This window comes from Cygnus atratus, chromosome 3, assembly GCF_013377495.2.
Source record: "Cygnus atratus isolate AKBS03 ecotype Queensland, Australia chromosome 3, CAtr_DNAZoo_HiC_assembly, whole genome shotgun sequence".
In the NCBI taxonomy this organism is placed as follows: Eukaryota; Metazoa; Chordata; class Aves; order Anseriformes; family Anatidae; genus Cygnus; species Cygnus atratus.
In genome coordinates, this window is record NC_066364.1 from 19,026,810 (window position 1) to 19,051,660 (window position 24,851).

The following is a 24,851-nucleotide window of genomic DNA, read 5'->3' on the forward strand; positions in this document are numbered from 1 at the left end:
TCAAGTGGGAAGCAAGCAAACCCGCAATAAATGAGAAAAAGGAAGCAAAGGTACAAAGACCCTCAGTAAGTGCACTTGTCTTCCATTTACTCCCAGGTAAAAAGACACAAGCTATTACGAGCTCCTGGTATATGGGTTGTTACCTACTTAGCTCTCCATCTATTAGGCTGTCTCCATAATTAGGCACCTTTTATTGCATTAACCACTTCCTCCTATGTAATAGGATAGTCTGTTCAGCAAGGTTAAGTACTAAATTCATATGAATTGCTCAGAACATTATAAATTGCTAAGTCCAAAGAGTCAAACTCCCCCCTGAGCTGGAAAAAAGTTACAACTTGCTGAAAATGTTTCTAGATATATGTACAGACTTTCAGTGTGGGGCTTTCAAAGCCTTTGGCTGCTATGATACGGCTATGCCTGCCCCATATGGCCAGGGATGTATGGGAACTGCAATAGAACACCATCTACAGATCGCAGATACCATTCCAGCAGTTCTTCTTTCACCCTGGCATATCTATCCCTGGTTATTAGTCATGGCCTGGCTACCCCAGATTACCCCAATATTAATTTACATATATAAACTGCTAATAGGTGGAAACAAAAGCCATGACTTCCAAAAGCAAAACCAATGACTGTAAAACTGTAGTTTGTGTACAGCAAGATAATCAATCTTGCAGAAATGAAAATGTCTTCCCATTTCATTCTATTGAAGGTGAGAAGCTGCAATACCCGCTTTTAGGTAAGAGCTCAATGTTCTACCACTCAAAGAGCAAAGGCAGTTACCTCAGATTCAACCTATGCCTTCCCAAACCTACTTCCCCCAGAATTAAAACCCTTCTTCGGGTATGTCATTGCTCCATGTTTCAGAGGTCACAACACCTGCTATGTAGAATTCTTCTAGTGTCAGGACCGCGTGGGTCTCCAACTGAGCATCTTAGCACAAAAAACTCAGGAGTCCCCACTGCTCTATGCAACTCCCCACTTTCTCTCTAGAAGGAGTCTCGACATGTTTCATTTTATTTTTCTAGGCCGATTCTTTTTGCAGACTCCAGACTCTTCTGTCCAGAGTCATGTTTTGACCAGAAAATGCTGGTGGCTAAGTACTTTGATAGTGAAATGCCACTCATACAGAAAGTAGAGAAGTCTCATGAACCAGTTAATTCCCACCTAGCTTTTCGGAATTGCAAATTTAAATGAAATTACTCTGTTATATGAACAATTGTTTTATTCAGCCATCTTTTGCGCTTTACAGCTGGAATTCTGGAAACTCAAACACCACATCTTTGCCTGTGAGCTTCTTGTAGACACCAGAAAATGTTTCCACCTGTGAAGACAGACAATCTTGTTTATATATACTGTACAGAAAAATAAAATTGATGTTAACACAGTTTAGGTATTACACTGTTTCCCACTGTATCTTCACATGAAACCAACTCTGAGGCTGATTCTTTTCTTCCAGAATAAGGTAACTGAGCATTTACATAGAAAACAACTGTTTTATGGAAAATATTTACAACCTCCTTCATTTGCAAGCAGAGGAGACCCTTGCATCTAAGTTTTCCTGAATGTGTCCCCACAAAAAAAAAAAGTGATCAAGGACTTAAGCAGATGTGCTTGGTACAGCCTGAAGCTCAAAACTAAGTGCTCTGCGCTAAAAACAAATAACCCCTCCCCCTCTTCCCATGAAGAAACCAATATAACTACTTTACAGTCAGGAAGGAGGTTTTGACAAGTTGAACTAGAGCTTTAGTTCAAAATTCCTTTGCCTCATCTTTAGCATCTCATTCCAAAAACACCAGGAGCTTCTCCATTGTCACAAGCCAGAAAAGCTTTAGCCAAAAGTCTTTAGCTGAGAAGTTTCTTAAGTAATGCAGCAATGTCAGAATGCCACCCCATTCTGAATAATGTAAATTTGTTTACCTTGTGTTCAACATTATTCTGTTGTGCTTTGTCCAAATGGACTTTTATAAGTCTGCTGCCGTCCAGTTTTACGCGGATTCTCTTGCCCACAATTTCACTCGGGAAGACCAGATCTTCAAGAATGGCATCGTGCACTGCAGTAAGCGTACGGCTGAAATGCCACATTCGAATCATTAAAACACGTCCTCAGTCTGCCAAATTCCCTAGTCTGCCAAGGCTTAAACATTCTGTAGCATGCTTTTGCTTAAAACTTCAGTGGTATATTATTTTTTTTTCCTGTTTTGATCTTTTTGTACATGGTGACAATTTCATACTCTTTCACAGATCATGGAGAAATAAAAGCTAAGTTCTACGCTGCATGCACAAGTTTAGAGTGCATGACAAAAAATTAAAAAAAAATCAGTAGCCAGGTTTTTACCTATTAGGTCATACGTTGCTTTGCCCCAACAATCCCGAAACACTATTTCTACACATTTAAGGAAGTTTTACACTGGAACTAAGTTGTCCCATCTGCAATTTTGCCAGACATTCACTGGAAGAGAAAGTAGGCAAGAACATGAACTACATATAATACAACATGCTTACAGGATAGCCAGTTTTGAAAACACTGGTTTCTTCATCTGCCTAAACCCAAACAGTTTGTGGTATATTACAGGAAAAGTCTAGCTGGTAAGTTTAGCCTCTGCTTAGAAAACATGGGCTACACTTGTGTTCTTGAACTTGCTCTTGGACTGTCAAAGACAGACAATAATCAGAAAAATCCAGGTTATTTTGTGTACAAGTCTAGACGGCTAGTAAGATTCCCCGCTTCCCCATCTGCAGTTTCAAGGCAAAATCACTAATAACAAAGAAATGTTTCTGTAGCTGCATTTCAAACTTCCACAAATTGAGATAGTGAAGATAGAGCAACACCCATCATGTTTCTACGCTCTGCAATACACATGTCAATTTTACAACCCTACTAGTCTGACCTAGTGCCAGGCTGTGAAAGGGACAGTCCTGCACACTCTCCTTCCCTCCTGCTGAACGCAGCAGGGCGCTGACCAGGTTCACAGATCCAACTCCTCCTGCCAGCCTGCAACACTAGCTATAATGTAGCAGACACAAAGTCTGGCAGGACTGCAGGTAGGTAAGTACTACAAAATTGCAACTTTAAAATCCATGCCTGAAAATCTCAAGAGACACTTTAGGTAGGACACTAGTGTAGTACCGGGACTGCAAGAAGGACCAGGCTATGTATCATGAAGAGGACAAACTTTCAAGGAAGGAGCTACGTTATGACACACTAAGATAGAGAAAGCATAAAAGAGGCACTAACACAGTAGCATCCTGTATCTAGCATCATCTTAAAGACACTCAAAAAGCAGGAATGCCATTTAACACAAAGGACTACATTACTGCTGTCAAAATCACACTCTGCAGAACTACTTACACTTACGTCCTACCTCAACCACTCTCTCCCTCATTGCATCCCTTCAGTATCACAGCCCTGTCTTTTCCACATCTATCATGTAATGAGACTCTCCCTACAGCTTCAAAAAAAAATCTTGTCAGCACATTGTGGAAAATGGAGACAGCTGGAAAGGTCATTTAAGCCACTATTCTGGTCACTGTTCTTAAGTCACTATTGCTGGCTACCGACTGGCTGCAGCTTTAATGGGAAATACAGACGAAAGTTCCCCCCAAAAATACAATACACTGATCAAAGACTCGCTACTTACTGCACCTTTTAGCAGTCAAATGGCAAACAGTACTTCAACACTGTTAAGCAGTAACATACAGAACAATACGATCATTTAAGTGACTTCTCAAAAAAAAAAATCAACTAAATGTTACTTCAGTGAGCCTCCAAGTTACAAAAGTCTGTCATTCTGCATTAATGTAACTTGCTTACCTCCTGGGACGCTTCTGCTTGTTTTTTGTGCGGCTTTTTCTTGTTGGCTTGGGCAGAATCCTCCTCTGTTAATGGAGAAAAAAAACAAGGGAATGTCATTTCATAGTATGTAGTGTTTAGAACCAACTTAAACTATGTGCTCTGTAAATTTTTTTTTTTTTTTTTTATTTTTTAGGAATGAGACACATGAAACACCAAAAAATGGAGACTTAAGCATGCCCAAAGCTACTTGCTGAAATACTCATACTGCTTTATTTCTGATCTATCAATGAGAAATTATTTCAGTACACTGAAAAATGAATATTTCATTACTCTCACTCCCCACACGTACAGCCAGGGCAGTTTATTACACCACATTAATAATCCGAACGGATTTGGGGCAAGAGAGATCTCAGTTTCTAGTGGACTGAGTTTACTCCCCTGCTTCAAACTAAAGGTTATCTCAATCCCACAAACAGCTAGGTGACAACTGAGACAGAAACACTGCTCTGAATTACGAGATCTACTACTCAATCCTGATCAACCCCTGAAGTATTCTGTTCCAAGAACAGCATCTACAGATACTTATGACAGCTTAGATGATTAAGGCATATTTCCTACTTCTGTATCTGCAAATGGAGATGTTTTAACACCTTGAGTTTTAGATGCAGCTGTAGCCATCTGCAGCACTTTCAACCAACACATCAGAGCTTCTCCACAACTGTACACATAGGGTGGCACTATAATCCATACTGGCTTGTGTCACATTCAAAAAACATTTCACCTTCAGCAGAACTGCACATATTCCCTTTTAAGATACGGATTGCTATGCTGACAGGGAATTCTCTAGCACTGAGAATAAGCAAGCCAGAAGTACTTCATTGAAAGTTTTTTTTTGTCCACAAAGATTCAGGGTAAGGTACTCTGGCTCTCTTAGAAGTATTTCACAAAATTTTTGCTGAAGAGGTGCAGTCTAACAACTAGTTGTCCGCCCTGTAGACATACCTCCAGAGTTTGTTTTCCCCCTTAGTACTGCCCACAGAGCCATCCATCACCTTTTTGTTGTTCACCTCCTTCTACAAACTCAGAACTGTGGTTAAGTCATTTGATTTAGGTCTTCCTTTCCTCTTCCATTCCTCTTCCATGTTAAGTACATTTACATAATCTCAGCACTATGGCTACTATTATTGTATTTGCTGTCTTTTACTTTCAAGCTTTGCTTCTCAAACTTCTGAAGGAGAAGGAGACCAGAACAGGAGTTACATCCTCCTCCAAGGAAACCTTCCCATCTCACCAACAAGTTCACACAGCCTTGGCTCCTAGCTGAAATCATTTTAGTTTACATCCACAGAAGGACATTCGCTGCATTTCCTACTGGTACAAAAACACGCATTGTATCACTGTTACCTTGAATGGACAAGACAAGCAGGGCAGCGCAACGCTGGAACAGGTTATCCAGGGAGGTTGTGGAATCTTGATCCTTGACTGTTTCCAAAACTCAGCTAGACAAAACCATGGCTGACCTGATCTAATGTTTGTAATAGTCCTGCTTCACGCGTGAGGGTGGACTAAATGACCTCCAGGGATGGCTTCAAACCAAAGCTTTTGTTATTCTAAAAGTGTTTTACCTGAGCAATGAACACCACATGCTTTCCACTGAATTTCTTCTCCAGCTCACGAACTAGCCGCACCTGAATCTTCTGGAAAGATTTCAGCTGAGGAACAGGTACGAAGATAATGATGGCTTTTCTGCCACCACCCACTTCTATTTCCTGAAACAGAAGTAAAACGTTACCTAGGGGTTGAGAAGCAATGGTCAGTTTGATCATGAACCCTCTGAACACAGACATTTGGTAGCCTTGCTTACCAGTTCGTAAAACAAGAGCATGAAATGCTTTCATGCATTTAAGCACGAGGATTAAACAGAAAAACCTGTCAGAGCACTTGCTACGCTGTAAATGAGTGCTGCAAAGCTCATTGTTTCAGCAAAGATTCTAGCTCCCTGAATCTTACCATCACACCTGAGATGTTACTTACATCCTGACACAAAGTTTCAAGAATTATTTGCCTCTAACAGATTCTAAACGAAGATTACAGTAATAACTTCTTTTTGAGTAGCTACTTCATGGCAGTGATATTCTGTCCACTATTTTCCAAGGCCTGAATCACTGCTTGAAATTCTTTCACCTACAAAAGTCAGATTTACATCACACCAACACAGAATATTTTCTCCCACAGTTGTTCAAAACCTAGGTAAGTTGTAGCAGCTGACAAGGCACTTCTCCCCTGAATCAGAACAGGGACATGCTCATTCTCCAACAGAATTGTTCGTCACCAGCTATGTTCCCACATGACCTAACTCAGACGCACAAAATGTTTCTCCATAAGACTAGGTAGTTAAACCCAGTAAATACCAGATTATTTTTTTTAAGATTCCTCATGGCAGAGAGTACATACTGATGTACTTCAGCAGCAAACCAGCTTTTCTGTAGGGCCCTGAACTCCAGTGAAGTTAACACATATACCAAGCTGATTTCTGCATTCCCACATTCTTTAACTCAGCTCTGATCAGTTGTGCCTTTGTGCATGTATGCATGTCAGCGGGCTTGGGAAAGAACCAAAAAGCAGCCCGTCTGGGTCTCTAGCTACAGCAATCAGCTTCAGAAGTTCCGCCTGGTCCCTGAGCCTGACAAATTCTAACAGTGATTTTCTTCTTGCTGTAAAAACTCAGTGGCCTCTTTAAACTTAGACTTAAAAAAAAAAAGAGAAAAGCTAATCTACACAATCAAGTCAGCCTATTATATTGATCCACCTCTCATCTATCACTTGTTGCCTAAAACAGGATTTATAGCAAACTAACTTTACAAGGAGTATTACAGTTTATGTTCCTGACAAGAACTTTATAACATCTGCATCACTGATAACCACAAAAACAGTCGGATCTCAAGCCCAGTTTGCAGACACAGAATGCAGAACTTACTATTAACACACTTACTTAAAGCACCAAACTGCCATTTGAGTTTTTACAATGCCTTTTCAGGCCAATGCCTAAAAAAGAAGCTACTACAAAATCATACACATTAACAATAAATATCAGAAGGTAAACCACAACAGCATACAGAACACCATCAAAGGCTATATACAACTAAAGGTACCATTCAACCGGTATGCTAACGTTGACAAATATTAACAACACACAGAGCAAGCTACCAAGCAATTCTTATGGAGAATCTCTCTTCATGGAGAAGGTCTGGCCTACCTTAGCTGCCGTGATGTTCAACTCCCGCAGCTGAGCCTTTAAGTCAGAGTTCATTTCCAACTCCAGGAGAGCCTAGAGAAAAAGAAGTTTCAGAAAAATCCATTATATGGGGTTCAACTCATTAAAAAAAACCTTGAGAACAGTCCACAGCGGTAGAAATGAGCTACAAGTATTTTTTAAGCAAAGACTTTGCTTCCTGCAAGGCACACTGACAGATACAACAAATTCAACAGGTGGAGAACACAGGCTGACCAGCTACAAGTATCTTTTAAGCAAAGACTTTGCTTCCTGCAAGGCACACTGATAGATACAACAAATTCAACTGGTGAGGAACACAGGCAAACTATCACAGTTCATAAGGAAAGCCAGGAAAGAGGAACACATTTAGACAGCATCAGCCTCAAAGTTTACACTCTAGACAGCTGTCACAACGCTGCCTCCACAACGTGCACTTGGTTAGCAAACAACAGAAAGAAAACACACATACCTGGGATATACCCGACTCAAATTCATCTGGCTTCTCGCCATTAGGCTTCACAATCTTTGCGCTAGAGCTGAACATGGCCTTTCTGCAACGTAAAACAACATCTCAGTTGCCACCGGCAACACGCCTTCTGCGGCAAGCACAGCGTTACAGCAGATTTTGGCCGTTCGGCCGCAGGCTCCAAAACGAAACCGAGGAGCACCTCACATCCACACGACCCCCGCCGCAAGAGAAGGGGACCGCAGCAAGGCGAGGAGCGGCTGGGGGGCTGAGGAGCGAGGCCTCCACTTACACCCTGGTGGTTACCGTGGCCCAGGAGCGGCGGGAGCCCCACGTGCGGCCGGGCAGTGCGCCCCTCACGGCCCCCAGGGCTCCGTGCTTGACCCCGGAGCTCCGTGCTCGGCCCCAGCCCCGGCCCCGGCCCCCTCCTCGCGGCCCGGCAGCCTCCCCTCAGAGCACACCCGGGGAGCGAGGGGGAGGAGGAGGAAGAGGAGGAGGAGGACAACCCCCGGCGACTCCCTCCCCACAACTCCGGGCTTCCCGCGCCCATCGGGCCCCGGGCGGGCGCTAATCGGGGGTATCCCGGCCCCAGCGGGCCCGCGGGGCGGCCAGCCCGGCCCCCGGCGCCATATCGCGGCTGCAGGGGGGGAAATGGCGGCGGCGGCCAGGCCCGAGCGGGGCCCGGGCACCCACCTCGCTCAGCGCCGGCCTAGGAAGAGGGAGAACTCTCGCGAGAGCAGCGCAAATCGCGGCCTGCTCCGAGCGCTCCTCCCCGCCCGCCCCGCCCTAGGGTGAAGCCGAAGACGGAAGAAGGGCAGAGGGGAGCCGCCGCGCGCGCAGGAGAGAGCGGAGGGTTTCCGCCGGGGTGACGCCACAGAGGGCTCGCAGAGTGCTGGCACGGCGCGCGCGGATGACGACAGAAGCAGCGGCGGGGAGCGGGCCGGGGCAAAGAGCGGAGGGAGGGGGGAGCGGTGGTGGCGGCGCGCATGCGGAATGTGGGCGGCGGGCGCTGCCATCGCCTCTGCCTGCGGGTAGTGTGGTGTCCTCGCCATTCCCTCACAGGCTTTTTTTTTTCTTTTCCTTTGTTCCTTTTTCCTTTTTTTTTTTCCTTTTTTCCTTTTTCCTTTTTTTTTTCCTTTTTTCCTTTTTTCCTTTTTTCCTTTTTTCCTTTTTTCCTTTTTTCCTTTTTCCTTTTTTCCTTTTTTCCTTTTCTTTCTTTTTTTTTTCCTTTTTTAGGAAGAGTCCCCCCTTCCACCCTGCCTTATCCCCATCATGTGCACCCCACTTCAGCCTGCTTCTCCTTGGGTCTGGGGGGCATGAGGCAGCCTCACTGCCCCGCTCCCCTCAGGGGTGCAGCCTCTGGTGACGAAACACGTTTTCTGTAAATGCAGTTTTCTGTAAATTTTCTGTAAATTTCTGTAAAAATGGGGTCTGGGCCTGGGCAGCCTGGCACAGTGGCCAGTGAACACCAAAACCACCAGCAAAACGTGCTGCTACCTCTTCTGGCACTCCCTCACCCACATAAAATGTCATATAAAAACCAGTAGCAGCTCCCTCACACACACAAAACACCATATAAAAACTGGTAGCAGAAGCCACCAGCTTTAAAAACACAGCGTGATAGCAGATGATCTTTCTTTAATACTCACAATTTCATCTTTCTGCATCCAATTTAATAGATCGAGTTCACCCCTGATGTTCAGCCCCCTCCTTGGCCCAGGGAGGATGTCCTTGCAGAACCCAGAGGCCCTGTGGCAGGGAGTTACTAAGTAGTCATTAGAACAGAAATGATTCATGAGTCGTCTGCTATGTTCAGGTGCTAACTCAAAATACGAGTCCTGGGCTCCACATACTCTCTCATAACTGGAAGCAATTTTTGTTATATATGGTGTTATAACAAAGGCAGCACTATTAACAATTCAGTTGCAAGCTGCTAAAATAGAATAGAATATCCCAAGTCAGAAGGTATCCACAAGGATCATCAAGTCCAACTACTGGCTCCACACAGGACCACCCAAGAATCAGACCCTATGTCTGTGGATGCTGTGCAAATGCTTCCTGAACTCCAGTAGTCTCAGTGCTGTGACCACTGCCCTGGGGAGCCTGTCCCAGTGCCCGACCACCCTCTGGGTGAAGAACCTTTCCTTAACACCCAGCCTGACCCTCCCCTGTCCCAGCTCCATGCCGTTCCCTCGGGTCCTGTCGCTGTCCCCAGGGAGCAGAGCTCAGCGCCCGCCCCTCCTTTCCCCTCGTGAGGGAGCTGCAGGCCGCCATGAGGCCTCCCCTCAGCCTGCTCTGCTCTGGGCTGAACAATCCAAGTGACTTCAGCTGCTCCTTATATGTCTTGCCCTCTAGACCCTTCACCATCTTCATAGCCCTACTTTGGATGCTCTCCAATAGTTTTATTTTCTTCTGATATTGTGGTGCCTCCAAAACTGCACATATTACTCCAGGTGAGACCTCACCAGCGCAGAGCAGAGCAGGACAATCCATTCCCTCGACCAGGTAGCAATGCTGTGCTTGATGCACCCCAGGACACGTTGACCTTCCTGGCTGCCAGGGCACACTGGTGATTCATATTCAACTTTCTGTCGATCAAAACCCTCAGATTCATTTCCACGGTGCTGATCTCCAGCCTTTCGTCCCCCAGTCTGTCTGTATATATAGCCAGGGTTGCCCCGTGCCAGGTTCAGAATCTGGCAATAGCTCCTGTTAAACTTCATGCAGTTTAGGCAAGGCCTCCCTACCCTCAACGTAGTCAACAGCTCCTCCTAAATTAGTGTTATCTGCAAACTTACTTAGCATACACTTGAGGCCTGGGTCTAAGTCATTTAGGAAAACACTGAAGAGAACTGGCACAAAAATGGGGTGCTGGGGAACCCCACTAGCAACTGGCTGCCAACCTGATGTAACCCCATTTACTATAACCTTTTAAGCCCAACCTGTCAGCTGTCAATATTATGTATTTGTCTCGCTGTATGCTGGGCATTTTGTCCAGAAGTATTGAAAGCTTTTCTGAAATCCAAAAAGATTACATCAACTGGCTTCCCTTGGTCAACTAGATGGGTGACCTTGTCATAAAAGAAAATTAAATTTGTTAAGCAGAACTTTCCTCTCATGAACCCGTGTTGACTGGGACCAATGACTGTGTTGTTTTCAGGTGTTTTTCAATAACTCCCAGAATAATCTTCTCCATAATTTCACCAGGCACTGAAGTGAGCCTGACAGGCCTGTAATTACCAGGGTCTTCTTTCTTGCCCTTCTTGAAAATTGGAACCACATTTGCCAGCTTCCAGTCAAGTGCAACCTCTCCAGATTCCCAAAACTGTTGAAAAATAATTGAGAGAGGTCTCCCGATGACATCAGCCAGCTCTCTGAGTACCCTGATATGAGTCCCATCAGGCCCCATAGACTTAAATGCAGCCAGCTTCAGAGGCAAATCCCACACAAGTTCAGGGTTGGCTGGGAGTTTATCATTACCACTATCACAGTCCTCCAACTCCGGGCACCTGGGGTCCCAGAGCTCACCATCAATGTTGAAGAGAGAGGTGCAGAAGGCATTAAACGTCTTTGCTTTGTCTATGTCCCTATTTATGAAGTCGCCATCCTCATCAAATAATGAACCAATGTTTTCTCTGGTCTTCCTTTTGCTGTTGAAATGTTTTAAAAAGCCCTTTTTATTGTCTCCCACAGTACTGTCCAACTTCAACTCTAATTGACCTTTGGCTGCACAAATTTTCTCCCTAAAATGGCAAACAGCATCTCTGTAGTACTCCCATGTCACCCAACCTCGCTTCCACTGGCAATGCATTTTCTTTTTCTGCCTAAGCTCTTTCTAGAGCTGCTCAGATCCCTGCTCAGCCAAGCCGATCTTCTGCCCTGTCTGCTTGAATTCCGATATTTTGGAATTGCCTCTTCCTGTGCTCTTAAGAGGTGAAACTTAAAAGCTGACCATCACTGGTGGACCCCAACACCTTCAAAGGCAGTTTCCCTGGGGACCTTACTAACTAGTTCTCTGAGCAGCCTGAAGACTTGTTTGTATCAGCTGTGTTGCATTCCCAGTTAACATCTGGCAAGTTGAAGTCACCCACAGGGACAAGGGGAGCTGATCTAGAGATACCTCTTAGTTCTTTAAGGAATAATTAATTCACTCCAGTTTTGACTTGTATGTTGATTCAGGTGAATGCACCTGGCTGTGCATCTAAAATGGAGCTAAAACCTTGCACTATGGAGGTGGGTACCCCAAGGCATGACAGATTCCCTTCTGAAGGGCAAGTCCCATTCTGAGGTATGTGTGCAGCTCTTGCATGCGCTGCCCAGAGAGGCTAGTGTGGTTCAGAGCACTGGCTCAGTACTTAGATTCTCTGAATAACCCTAAGAGCAGCCAATTTTAACATGTAATACCACATTCACTAGCATTATATAGTCTGTTACAAAATAAAATAAAATAAAATAAAATAAAATAAAATAAATAAAAAATCCAGCAGTGGAGTGATAGGCTCCTGCTATAAACAAAACACTGCCAAGAACATACACACACACCCACACAAAGCAATGCTAATCAGCCAAAGCATCTGCAGAAGGCAGCTTATCCTATTTTTATCATTTAGAGGCTTTTTGCTGAATTTCTGATAGTCAGAAAATCAAACTGTTCAGCTGCCATTTTTCTCCTGAGTCACTCTTTTTTCCTTGCATGAATTCACAGAATATGAAAAACTGCCCAACTCGTATTGACATTCAAGATTAGTATTTATAGAGATGTGAAATTATCTGAAGAGCAATGATGAGGATCTGACTGAAGATTAAAAAAAGGAAAAAAGAAAAGTAATCATCTCAGCATTCCAGTAGTCTGCATTCAGTTTATACTGAGAAATCCTTTACAAGAGGCAGAAAGACTAGATGATGTGCAGATGGATCAAAATTGCACTGTTCAGAGTGTTAATGGAGAAATACAAAAGCAATGTGACTTTCTAAGGTTTCCCATCCCCATGATAGTAGTGCTACTGAATAGACCGATGTGAGAATTGAGAGAACAATGTGCAAATAGATGTTTCCTTTCTGACACCCACTAATTAATGAGGTCCATATGTCAGGCAGACTCAGAATGGACCAGGCAAAGAAGTGGAAAGAATGAATTAGCAGTGTTAGAGAAGGACCCCGAAAGCAACAGGACAAGGTCTTCTGATGCTATCAATAAAATGATTTAATATATTAACTGGAAGAAACAAAAGGCAAAACTGGTCAGAACTCTAAAATCAGAAGCAAAACTGAGTATGTTACCAGCTCACTTCTCTGGAAGAGGCTTGTATAACCATGCCAAATTGTCAATGCACATTGGTAGACTGTTCCTCTAAGGCTCCACTAAAGATTGTGATGCTAGGGGATGAAGCAGCTTTGCAGCTTCTTTGACACATAGCTTTACATGGAAGCCTGGACAGGTTTTTTGTTCTGCAAGATCTCGATTCAGAAAAGCAGGAAAAGCAATATCTCCTTTTCTTCTCATTATATTTTTAATCAATGTAATCAGATGCTAATATAACTTACACTTGTAGGGTATCCTAGATAAAGTGACTACTTAGTGACCTACCTATCTAAAAGCTTAGTTTAAAATAGAAGATGCTTCCTTCTTTGAGGTCTCATCAAATTTTGCTTTAAAAGCTTCTGAAGTGAACCACATTTCAATTCAAACATGTTTCAAGTTAAAATATTTATCAAAGAAGATTAAAATGTTTAGCAAATGTATACATTATGTGCATTAATGTGGGACAAGCCACACTAACATTTACAGTGAGTTTAAATAAAAGCATCTTACAGACACGCTCATACTTAAGTTATGAGTGTATTTTTGTATACATATATTAAGTCCTATTTTTTTCTGCAGACTGTCAGTTATAAATACAGAAATGACTGCCAAGAAAATATGTTAATAAATGAATAAATCAAACAAGTTTTGGTTCACTTATCTAGTGATAGGCACGATCGTAAAAATGCCAGCTGCCACAAGAGGAAAGAGATCCGTCTGTCTTACTGCTACAACAGAACAGCAATGAGAAATCAGCAACAGATATGCAGCAGTAAGGGTAGGGCTGGCTGATCATATGTAGCCTCAGTTTTACCAACTGGGAGAAAAAGCAATGAAGGCAATATACATGGTACTCAGGCGACTTCAAAGTCTGTTTGTTTGTTTGTTTGTTTGTTTGAAACTGAATTCTGCATGTTGGTCATGATAGCAGAAGATCTACTGTTCAGTCCTTGCCTGTAAATTGGATGTATGAATCTGTCTGTTCAACCCAAGAATTAATGAGTGCAGTGGAAGGTCTTTTCTTTCCCTGTCACTTATTGATGGTCGCTCTTTTATTATAAGACAACAAGTTATACAAATGTGTAAACCTGTAAGGAATAAGAAACCCATCTGCTATAAAAAGGCATAATTAAAAGAAAAGCAAACCAAATAAAAATATCACAAACAAGAAATAGTAAAAAGCCTAACAGTCTCAGTGGAAACCTTTAGAGATAATTCAAGGAAATAATCTTGTTCTGAGATAAACAGAACTAAGCATTGTGTACATAAGAATAGCATTAAGTCTTGTGAATATCTTGGAAGATGCAAGAAAAAATGCTGTAAATGTATTCTGATACCACTCTGACCAAATTCTTTTTGTATTCCACCAAGGTCTGTCAAAAGATGCATAAGATCTTCTCCAAGTACATGATACTGCTTGACACGAGGACATGAGACAGCAGGTTGTGGCTGAGCTCGGTGTGGTATGTGGAGCTGGGCAGCCATGGAAGGCCCCCCTTCTCAAGGACCCCAATGAAGGGGATGCGCCCAGCCACAGCTTCTCTCTTCCTCCGTGACACCATATACCCTGCATGCAGTTAGCTATCACATTTCCAATCAAGCTAGCCGGCACAAAAGGTCATGGAACTGGAGATAGGATGGGATATCTGTTCCATGCTGAGATATGTGGGATTTTCAAAGCAGTTGAGTCTGGGAAACAGTTTAATGACCTTCAGGTCTATGGCTTTTGAAGTACTAAATATGTGGAAGTTTGCACCATCTTTTTGTACTTTTCATATTTTTCATTCCTTCTTCAAATGCTTTTCAGGATGAGAAGGATAAACTGGGATTGTGCAACAGTATGAGGGTATGCTCATTCCTGGGTGCTGCTCAATTCATTTTAATGACTTGTTAAAGACCAGGAGTCCACTGGAGCTCATCACAGGAACAAGATCATTAATTAGGTGGGCAAGGAAGAGCTTTAACTGAAGACACCAGTGAGATTTCACTGTCTTTTAGTAGCTGAGGCTCTGATCCTTCACATGACTGCACCAAGTTTTATTTACAGGGAGAGCGAAAACTCTTATTTTTGGAGGAAAGGTCTAATACAAAAATTGAAGCAGGCAGAAAGATTGTGGGGTTCTCCGAAACCACACAATAAAAATCATTTTAAATACTGCAAATACCACTTCCCACCATAAATGGAGGATGCTTGAGTTATCAGAGGATCACAGAAGGTTGGAAGGGACCTCTGGAGGCATCTGGTCCAAGCCCCTGCTCAAGTAGGACCACCCAGAACAGGTTGCCCAAGGCCATGTCCAGGAGGCTTTTGAAGATCTCCAAGGAGGAGATTGCGCAGCCCCCCTGGGCAGCCTGTGCCAGTGCTCTGACACCCACACAGGAAAGAAATGCTTCCTGATGTTCAGGTGGAACCCCTTGTGTTCCAGTTTGTGCCCATTGCCTCTTGTCCTGGCACTGGGCACCACTGGAAAGAGCCTGGCTTCATCTTCTTTGCACCCTCCCTTCTGGCATTTATAGACATTGATGAGATTCCCCCTGAGCCTCCTGTTCTCCAGGCTGAATAGTTGCAGCTCTGTCAGCCCTCCTTCGTAGGAGAGGTGCCCCAGTCTCTCAATCATTTTGGTGGCCCTCTGCTGGACTCTTTCCAGCATATCCCTACCTACTGGGAGACCCAAAACCAGACATGACACTCCAGGTGCGGCCTCACCAATGTTGAGTAGAAGGGAAGGATCACCTCCTTTGACCTGCTGGTGAAACTGTGCCTAATGCAGGCAAGAATATCATTAGCTTTCTTGGCAGCAAGGGCCCATTGCTGGCTCTTGGTCAACTTGGTGCATACCAGGGCCCCCAGCTCCTGTAATGCAGAGCTGCTTCCCAGCTGGGTGGGCCCAGCATGTCCTGGGGGTGCCTGGGGTTGTCCCTCCCCAGACGCAAGACTGGGCACTTCTTGTCCAACTTCATGAGATCCTTGTCAGCTCATCTCTCCGGCCTTATGGGTGCTACTTGGGCTCTGCTGGGCGCTTCCTCCCCTGGGTTTAATACATTGGGAAGTTTCTGGACTGGGATTACAGCTTCATGAGAGAAACACGTGTGCCTGGGCTTTCCTAATGAGCAGGTTTTGTAAACTTCCACACGGCTCCCCATGGGCAGGAGCTGATGGTTGGTTTAGTCGGCTTTAAAAACACAATTCTTGTGATTTTCAATAGCAAATGTTTTGACGTGTACGGCTTTCCTTAACCCTACTTTCAGTTCCCTTAAAATGTCTCCGTTGCTGGAACCGCATTATTCCATAAAACTCATTTGACATGAAAATAAATAAAATAAAATAAAATAAAATGAAATAAAATGAAATACTTTTAGCTCCCCAAGAAAAAAAGGGGAAAAAGAAAAAGAAAAAAAAAGAAACACAACCCCCCACACACACTTTTAGTCCCCCGAAATAATAAAAATGAACAAATAACTAAACAAAAGCAAGTTTATTTCAGTCACGGTGAAAAGAACACGGAAAACATAACAGAACCACGTGAGCAAACCACACGTTTTCTTTTATTTTTAAACGCAAGCCGTTTCCCTCCCCTTCTCCCGCCCTCCGCTCAGCCTGACCCCCCTCGCGGCCCGTAGCGACTCGCTGTGCGCGGCTCCTCTCCGGCCGTGGCGCATGCGCAGCGCGGGGCGGTGGCGGCGGCGGCGGCGGCGGCCGGGGGGGGTGCGGCGGGGCGCGGGCCGCGGGGCGGGCGGATGGCGGCGGGGCGGCGCCATGTTGCGGTGGCTGGTCGCGCTGCTCAGCCGCTCCTGCTTGGTCTCCAAGGGCGGCGCCATGTTCTACGCGGTGCGCAGGGGCCGGCGGACCGGCGTGTACCGCACCTGGTAAGGCCCCGCCGCCGGGGAAGGGCCGGGAGCCGCCGGGCCGGGCCGGGCTGAGCTGACCTGACCTGACCTGACGGAGCTGCCGGGCGCTGTGTTGCAGGGCGGAGTGCCAGCAGCAGGTCAACAGGTTCGCCGCCGCCAGCTTCAAGAAGTTCGCTACCGAGAGAGAAGCCTGGGCCTTCGTGAACGGCGGCACCCCTGAGGAGCACCGGGAGCACCAGCAGCAGCAGCAGCAGCCCAGGCCGGCAGGTAGGTCGCCTCCCCTCGCCTAGCTTCCTGCGAGGATGCAGGCGGTGCGGCCGTAAATAGGAGTAAATATTCCCGTAAATAGGTTATAGGTGTTGAGTTTGGGGTTAGAGGGTCTTTAAGGCCCCTTCCAGGGAAAGACTTGGGGGTTCTGATGGATGAAAATCTTGACATAAGCCAGCAGTGTGTGCTTGCAGCCCAGAAGGCCAACTGCATCCTGGGCTGCATCAACAGAGGCATGGCCAACAGGTTGAGGGAGGGGATTGTCCCCCTCTACTCGGCCATGGTGAGGCCCCACTTGGAGTGCTGCATCCAGATCTGGGGCCCCCAGCACAAGAAGAACGTGGGGCTGTTAGAGCAGGTCCAGAGGAAGGCCAGAAAGATGATCAGAGGCTGGAGCACCTCTCCTATGAAGAAAGGCTGAGAGAGCTAGGGGTGTTCAGCCTACAGAAGAGAAGACTCTGGGGTGATCTCATCACAGCCTTTCAATACTTCGAGGGGTCTTATAAAAAGGATGGAGAAGGACTCTTTACTTGGGTAGGCAATGATAGGATAGGGGGGAATGGTTTTAAACCAAAAGAGAGGAGATATAGATTAGAGGTTAGAAGGAAGTTCTTCGCTCAGAGGGTGGTGAGGCACTGGAACAGATTGCCCAGGGAAGCTGTGGATGCCCCATCCCTGGAGGTGTTCAGGGCCAGGTTAGATGAGGCCCTGAGCAACCTGATCTAGTGGGTGGCATCCCTGCCTATGGCAGAGGGTTGGAACTAGATGATCCTTGAGGTCTCTTCCAACCCAGGCCGTTTTATGACTGTGATTCTACGATTCCAACCCGAGCTGTTCTGTTATTTGGTATGGGTTTGCTTGTGCCGGGTCTGTTTTTGTTTAAAGGCTGTTACATGTGACTCAACTTCACTTTGAGCTGGAACTAAGAATAACTAGCATATATGATTATATTTTTTTCTGTAATTTTTTGGGGTGAAGCGTCGTTTTAACAGACTGGCATTGCCGCTAGGTGTAAACAAAATTGCTTTCTTAAGTAGTTTTGAATAAAACTTGATCCTATGTATGTAGGTGGGATTTTTCTTCTATTTTTTTCTTTTTTTATTTGAAGATGCCCATGGTGCTTCAGCTGTAACACAGGAAAATGTTAGCCAGAGAGTGGAATCAAAAGAAGACCTCTTGTGTTGCAGTACGTGCAAAAGGCCATATGAACAGTCTGCGAATGAAGAACATACTGCAAAACGTGCAAAACATGATGAAGTGCACTTGGCACCAACAGTCAGCGGAGATAAATTTTCATATATGGGTAAGGTCTTTCATTCTTCCTGTAATTAGTTTGAGCTGTTTGTGTTCTTTTGTAAGCAGCAGTGTAGCTATTAGGAAGCTTTTAGGGAGGTTTTTCTATGGCAGCACCCAGCTGCCATAGTGTAACGCCCAGCAGGCCCAGTGCAACATTGTTGTTTTTTCTTTTTAAATGGTAATCTGAGCCACAGTATATTATTTCAGGTTGTGTTTTCAAAGTAATATAAATTGGCTTTAACTGATATCAGCATACAGCTTTATCTGGTCGTGACAATTGTGATTTTTTACATGCATCTAGATTACAGGCTTGATTTAAACACAGACCTAGCTGGCAAGTTTTAATGTTGACTGAAGAAGACAAGAACTGCGGAGAGAATTTGGAACTTGGTGCAAAGATGCTTCGGGAGGCTGACTGATTTGGGAGCAGTGAGGGTGTGAAGCTGCAGTGGGACTTCTGCTGTTCTGCATTCCTAATTTATATGGGTAGTTTCTTTAGAGAACATTTTGAAGGGCTGTTCAGGGAGCTTGGGCATTGATCTGCTAGCAGACGTTTCTTTCTGCTTGAAAAGCCTGTGTCCTTGAAGGACTGCTTGAACTTCTGCTTTTGGGACTTCTCCTGCAGGTGACTTTGCAGTCGTTTACACAGATGGTTGCTGCTCGGGTAACGGACGTAACAGGGCACGTGCCGGAATAGGTGTCTACTGGGGACCAGGCCACCCTTTGTAAGTAATCGGGTGGGTTGTTTTTATACATGTTGTTATTTGTCTTGGGTGTTGTTAACAGTACCAGCCTCCTCTTGAATATGAAATCCTGCTAGTGAGACTTGTCTTAATGATAGTGCTGTTAGAGTAATGAGTAACTGCGGGAAATCAGCTTTTCTAGGAAGTAAGGATGTAGAGAAAAATGACTGGAAATAATATTTTTAAGAGGCTGAAGTCAGAATTCAAGGGATGCAGGAAGTCTTAAAATAATTGTAGGTATGCACAATAGACAGCGAAAGTAACTGCATATTGATCGCAGATGCTGATACGCAGGTTGTGCTGCGTAGGAGAAGTTAGACCTAGAATCTCCATTCATCTCCTTTATAAGATGAAAATTATCTCTGTTTTGTAGAGATAATAATTTCCTATTATGTAGTGACGTACACCACTAATAATTTTGAGTTAGTAATCTGCTATTTGTTCCTTGGATACAGAAATATCAGTGAAAGACTTCCTGGACGGCAGACTAATCAAAGAGCTGAAATACATGTAAGTAGTAAACCTCCTAAAATGCTTCTGCACGAAGAAAGCAATGGTGTGCTCGTGATTATTTCAGCTCTGGCCTTCAGAAAGCAGTTAGGATGCTGTGAGGGAAGTACACAAAATGCCAGGAGTTTAGGACTTGAAACAAATTGTTCTCTTTAGGTTTTACTGTTCTTTATTGCTTTCAGACAAGCAGTAACTCAGCTTGAGAACTCCCAAATGTCATCAGGCCAAGCACAGATATTTAAAACAATCTTTGCATTAGGAAGGTTCTAAAATCTCTGTAGTATCCTTTGTATTATTAATGTGCATGTCTCAGTCTTTGGGTAAGGGCTGCTTTAATTTTGGTTAAGAGGACAATTGCCTTCTTACTGTGTAGGGTCAAAGTACCATATTTCTTTAATAAACATAATAAATAATTCTCAGAGTAGCTTCTGTTACTTTTGAAGTAAAATTCTCTTGGCAGCAGCAGATTTAGTCTTCATTCTCACCTAATCTTAATTCTGGTACTGCTGCTGCCTGTGCTATGTGGAGATAAACTGAAAGGGGGAGCTGGTCTCCTTAAAAACTGCAAGAAGTTCCTTTTAGTGAGGGACAAGTAGAGCTGATGATGTACCAGGGATCAAACTTGGCATCGGAGAGTTTTCCAGCTCTACATTCAGTCCAAGACACTTCTCTCACTATTATTATATTTCATAGCACCAAGAGAAAAACACAACCTACCTTTTAGGGGTTCCAAACAGTTGGAACTTGTATGCATTCTTGTTCTCCAAAGTTACAAAGATGCCTAAAATTTGATGTGCTATTGAGAGAGCTTGGGTAGTTACGCAAATGGGCAGAGGGCTGCTCCAGCAGTAAAGAATCAAACATCAGGTTTTATTTTTTTAAATGCTAGGGAAACTTAAGTTGTTTCCTGTTTTTCTGATTCATTAAGTGATCATCTGCATGCGTAATTTTGGGAAACTCTGCTGTAAAGCATGGTGGTACTCAGCGATGGAGAGACTCTAGTAATATTCTTTGTAGTTCTTCTGTATTAACATCAGGTACTTAGCTGGTATTTTAGTTACATGTGTTCAAAATCATGTGCTGAACTGTGCTTCCTTTGAAATGTTCTTAAGGCAGCCTGCAAAGCAATTGAGCAAGCAAAGAGTCAGAACATCAAGAAACTAATTATCTACACTGATAGCAAGTTCACTATTAATGGTAAGTTGATGGTTTTCCTGATTTTTTCAAAGGTGTTGTGCACAGTTTCATCACATAAGGCCCACAGAACATACTGGGGCTTGGGGAGATGAGTATAAAGATGAGAATGCGTAACAGAATTTAGTACTCGTGACTGCTTGATGAAAAACTTTGAGAATATTGGAAGGATGACCTGCTAACTGCATGAAATACAGTTAGAGACAAAGCGTCTGTTACTGGGAAGAATGAAGTAGTAACTAAAGGATTTTTGTCTTAATACATTTGGCATGACACACACAGTCTAGAAAAATGTTGTTCACGTACGTGCTGTTAAGGATGCACTGAGGATAGCGCTCAGAAGTTGGTATAGTGACCCTGTTGTTTCATTTTGCTTTGGTTTGGGTTTTGTTTGGATTGGAGAAACTGTTCACAGACTTGAAGTGCAGTTAAATTTCCTACTTTTCACATGTGGAGAGAAGCGATAGAAAATTCTGTAAGTTGTTTCTTAACATTTACTGTCCTTAATTCAACTTAAAAACCAGAACGGACAGAACGCGAGTCCTTGATACTTCACTTCTAATCAGAACCTCTTTCACACACATGTGAGGTAACAGAATTTAAAATGAGTAGGAAGTGACAGCTCCAGCAACTCGTTCCTTAATCGGAGTTATTTTGTATATTTATATAGGAACTATTATTTTTTTTTTAAATATGAAAAAAGGAGGCCTGCAGTGAAGTACAAGTGGATGTGGTTTGGCTTGGTTTTTAGGAGGTTTGGTATGCAAGGTCCGTGATTCTTCCTTTGGTTCAGGTCTTTGTTGTGAAAGCAGTAAGGATGTCTCATACTGTCCAGAGCAGCAAAGAGATTAAAAAACAAAACAAACAAACAAGTCTTTGTTTAAGGAATACTATAGAAATTTCGCTGGCCAGCAATGGATGGCCAGAATGTTAGATCTTGTTCTGTAGAAATCTGCTCACGTGGTCCTCTTCTAAAATGTTCTGTTTAGCTTGCAGAAGCCTTAAGAAGTCTGTTTTTCCTCTATGTGTCTCTTCAATTTCTCAGAACAAATTTGTTCCAGCTTACTGTACAGTCAGGAAAATCCTTAGCTTCAGTTTGTTGAAGCTCACGTCATAATTGTGTGTGTAATGTGTATGTAAGGTTGTAGTCTTCAAATATCTGTTTGGGAAAACATTGGTAAGTAACTGAAGCGATAATGGAAAAATACAATCCTGAAAGACAGTATCAGGGAACCAAACAATGTCTTCTGTATTTGATGTCTTTGCCTGAGACTTTGGAGTTAATGTATTGAAAGACCTGTTAAATAGTTGTTCACCGCATTGTGATCCTTGCTGGCTTCTCTGATAGCATGTTTTATGGTAATGTTCCCTTTGCACAGGTATTACAAGCTGGGTTGACAACTGGAAAACAAATGGCTGGAGAACAAGTTCAGGAGGAAGTGTAATAAATAAAGAAGATTTTGAAAGACTTGATAGTCTATCAAAAGGCATAGAAATTCAGTGGGTGAGCATCTCATTTCATGGTCTTAATGACGTTTTAAACACTCTTGTAAGCTCTTGCCAAGTATGACCGTAACAAAGAATTTTACAGGATGTAATATTGTACATCTCTAAATACAATAAAGCTGCTTGTTCTTTTTAAAGCAAGTAAGATGATCACTTCAGTGTAAGCTAGTCTCTTGTAACTACTATTTCGTTTATTGAAATGTGTGTTCATATTTTTGTTGCTGTTTCTTGTTACTACTTAAAAAACATCTGTAATAGTTATTTCTGTTTCTGGAAACCTGAGCTTGGAACATAACTGTGTCTTTGAGTTGTAGCTCAACTCCTGGATTTGCTTTTCAGAATTCTCTAAATGGTGATTCTTTAGTTTAACTTAATCATGAGTGTCTTTAAATGGGGGAAATTAAGACAGTATACCCCAAATAAACTAATTCCAGTTTTCTGTACCTTAACAGCATTTTTTCTAAGAAAACTGGGTGCAGAAAGGTCGTTAAAATATCCGTTGTCTTAGTTTTAATTTACTTAGCTCTCTAGTAGAGAAATAAAACCGTGTCTATACATGTATTATTGATAAAAGGTATTTTTCTGTAACAACTAATAGCAGTACTAAACATCGTAGGGTGTGTCTTTTCCTCCTCCCCCCTCCCCCCCCCCCCCCCCCCCCCCCCCCCATAAAAATTTGCCTCTAATTGCAGTAGAGGAGTGCTGATTCTAGAAGTAAGTCTCTGTACCATTGACTTCATGGCTGTTAATGGCATATTTATTGAACTCCTGTGTTTACTGGGGTAGTGGGGTAGTTCTTCAGCATGCTCTCCTTCAGGGGAAGTCTGTTGCAGATGTTCTGTTGTTCATGTTATGAGTGTTTCAGAGTTTGCAACTCCCACTAGATTTTTTAGTTTGACTATTGAGTAGTAGAAATTATAAAAATCTAAACCTAAGGCAGAAATTCAGCTGCCCATAGTGTATTTTATATTTAAAAAGTATATATATATTTGCTTTATTTACATTCATTCCATCTAAATCTCTTGAACTTGGAAACTTTATTTCCAGAGGAACAACGTATTCAGGCACTTTTATGGTAATGGATCTGCTGCAGCAGAGAGTTGTTCTCTCAAATTTTTTCAGTTTCTCTCTCTTACAGCTGCTGGCAGTGGCTTTTACCCTTTCTTAAATACGCTGCCACCAGCTCAACTGGTGTGGCTGTGTCCTGTGGTTGGTCTGTTTTGGAACTGGCTGTGTCTGTCATGGGACAGCACCTGGCTGCTTCTCACAGAAGCCACCCACTGGAGCCCCCGCCCCCGCTAACAAAACCTTGCCTAGGAAACCTAACACAATCTCACAAGTCCTTCATGTTCGTCTTCTCTCAGGTCTTGTCAAACGACAAGCCTGATTTTCTTACTCTCTTTCTCCCCTGTCCACCCTTACTTCTGACAAGGATTGATCGAGGGCTGAAAGTATTTTCTGTTCCTTGTTTTTAAGGATGGATTGTTAAGACCTCTGAAAATCAAGAGATTGTTTTCATATCCCTTTGACGTATTCTGAGTGGTGTAATCACCAGGGTTTTAATGGCATAGAGGTCTCTGTCCTTCTTGGAAAATATTAGCTTGGTTTAAACAGTGAATGCAGAGGGGTTTTTCTTTCCTCTGAAAGTAGGACTTTTGAGTTAGTGTCTTAGTGCTGTTCTCTGCATTTCTTAGGTTAGGTGGTCCTTATCCAGCCCAACGCTTCTCATAAAGTTGATTTTCACAATTTGACGATTCAGTTCTTGCTCATTAAAGAGACTACAAAGATTAATGGGAAGGACATAGAACTATGTGCGAGGCATGGGATCGCGAGGGAATTACATGACCAAATTTCATAGATATACTTTTTTTCCTTAATTTCTTCCATACCTAATACTCTTGTACTTTTGTCATGACAGATGCATATTCCTGGTCATGCTGGTTTCCAAGGAAATGAAGAAGCTGACAGACTGGCAAGAGAAGGAGCTACTAAATAAATGTTGTGACATTGGGACAAGAGACTACTGTACTTGCAGGAAAAGGACTAACATTGCAGTGACGATTTGAACTGCTGTTTTTGTTTCAGAGTTGAACTTCGAACTGTGCTTATTTCTGGCCTGAAGCGCTAACTGTACACCATCTTCTAGGGAGAAGAAGAAAAAACAGCACATTTTTTTTCTGCACTGTTTGCTTTACAATCAAGCCAATATTTAGTTGATGATATACAGTGTTTGCTTTTTTCTCCATCGTAACCGAAGCGCTGCTGTCAGTGTTTTTTAGCAGTCTCATAGACATTTGGATTCACCGGAAAGACAGACTTCTGGAGGAATTACATTAAATCTTTATCCTATATGTTCTGTATTTCCCTCTTATGAAATAAATTAATTTTTTTTTGTACAGAGGTATATATTAACAGTGCAAACTCATTGGGGGGGGGGTGGAGTGAGTTGGTTGGTTTGATAAGAGCTCAGTAACCTAACATGGAGATGTCCATTAATATGCCTTGGCATTCTGACAGCAGCAGTAATCTCTCTGCAGGTAGGCTTGCAACGCTCACGTGTTCCTCACAGTATCGCCAGTGACAGCATCTGTAGATTTCTTCATTATGTTACTTGCTATTGCAAGTTGGCATGAACAAATTAAAAACCC

At 43.3% G+C, this 24,851-nt stretch overlaps 2 protein-coding genes across 4 annotated transcripts; one reads left to right on the forward strand and one right to left on the reverse strand.

Annotated features, from left to right (window-relative positions):
• Positions 1–1,207: 1,207 nt before the first annotated feature.
• On the reverse strand, positions 1,208–8,351 carry RPS7 (ribosomal protein S7). 3 transcript variants are annotated; one of them, XM_035543052.2, is made up of 7 exons: positions 8,230–8,351; positions 7,540–7,621; positions 7,053–7,124; positions 5,422–5,565; positions 3,815–3,879; positions 1,921–2,071; positions 1,208–1,324 (listed from the first exon to the last, which is right to left on the reverse strand). In XM_035543052.2, the coding sequence occupies exons 2-7, from the start codon at positions 7,612–7,614 to the stop codon at positions 1,247–1,249; spliced, it is 585 nt and encodes a 194-aa protein (XP_035398945.1). In that variant the 5' UTR covers positions 7,615–7,621; positions 8,230–8,351; the 3' UTR covers positions 1,208–1,246. The 3 variants fall into 3 exon arrangements, with proteins under 3 accessions (XP_035398945.1, XP_035398947.1, XP_035398946.1); XM_035543054.2 differs by lacking the exon at positions 8,230–8,351 and adding an exon at positions 7,843–7,993; XM_035543053.2 differs by lacking the exon at positions 8,230–8,351 and adding an exon at positions 7,829–7,969.
• An 8,192-nt stretch (positions 8,352–16,543) lies between these two features.
• Positions 16,544–24,607, forward strand: RNASEH1 (ribonuclease H1). Its single transcript, XM_035542953.2, has 8 exons — positions 16,544–16,705; positions 16,806–16,954; positions 18,063–18,257; positions 18,876–18,975; positions 19,449–19,503; positions 20,616–20,700; positions 22,077–22,201; positions 24,122–24,607. Exons 1-8 carry the CDS (start codon positions 16,596–16,598, stop codon positions 24,197–24,199), a joined length of 897 nt encoding a protein of 298 aa, XP_035398846.1. The 5' UTR covers positions 16,544–16,595; the 3' UTR covers positions 24,200–24,607.
• The last annotated feature ends 244 nt before the right edge of the window (positions 24,608–24,851 follow it).

Excerpts from the sequence above, each read along its gene's own strand:
- RPS7 (XM_035543052.2), bottom strand. The coding sequence starts at position 7,614 with ATGTTCAGCTCTAGCGCAAAGATTGTGAAGCCTAATGGCGAGAAGCCA. Across the intron at positions 3,880-5,421 it reads ATGTGGTGTTCATTGCTCAG|AGGAGGATTCTGCCCAAGCC; the intron begins GTAAAACACTTT and ends CTCCATTAACAG. Across the intron at positions 2,072-3,814 it reads AAGCAGAAGCGTCCCAGGAG|CCGTACGCTTACTGCAGTGC; the intron begins GTAAGCAAGTTA and ends GTGGCATTTCAG.
- RNASEH1 (XM_035542953.2), top strand. The coding sequence starts at position 16,596 with ATGTTGCGGTGGCTGGTCGCGCTGCTCAGCCGCTCCTGCTTGGTCTCC. Across the intron at positions 18,258-18,875 it reads AGATAAATTTTCATATATGG|GTGACTTTGCAGTCGTTTAC; the intron begins GTAAGGTCTTTC and ends CTTCTCCTGCAG. Across the intron at positions 22,202-24,121 it reads AAGGCATAGAAATTCAGTGG|ATGCATATTCCTGGTCATGC; the intron begins GTGAGCATCTCA and ends TTGTCATGACAG.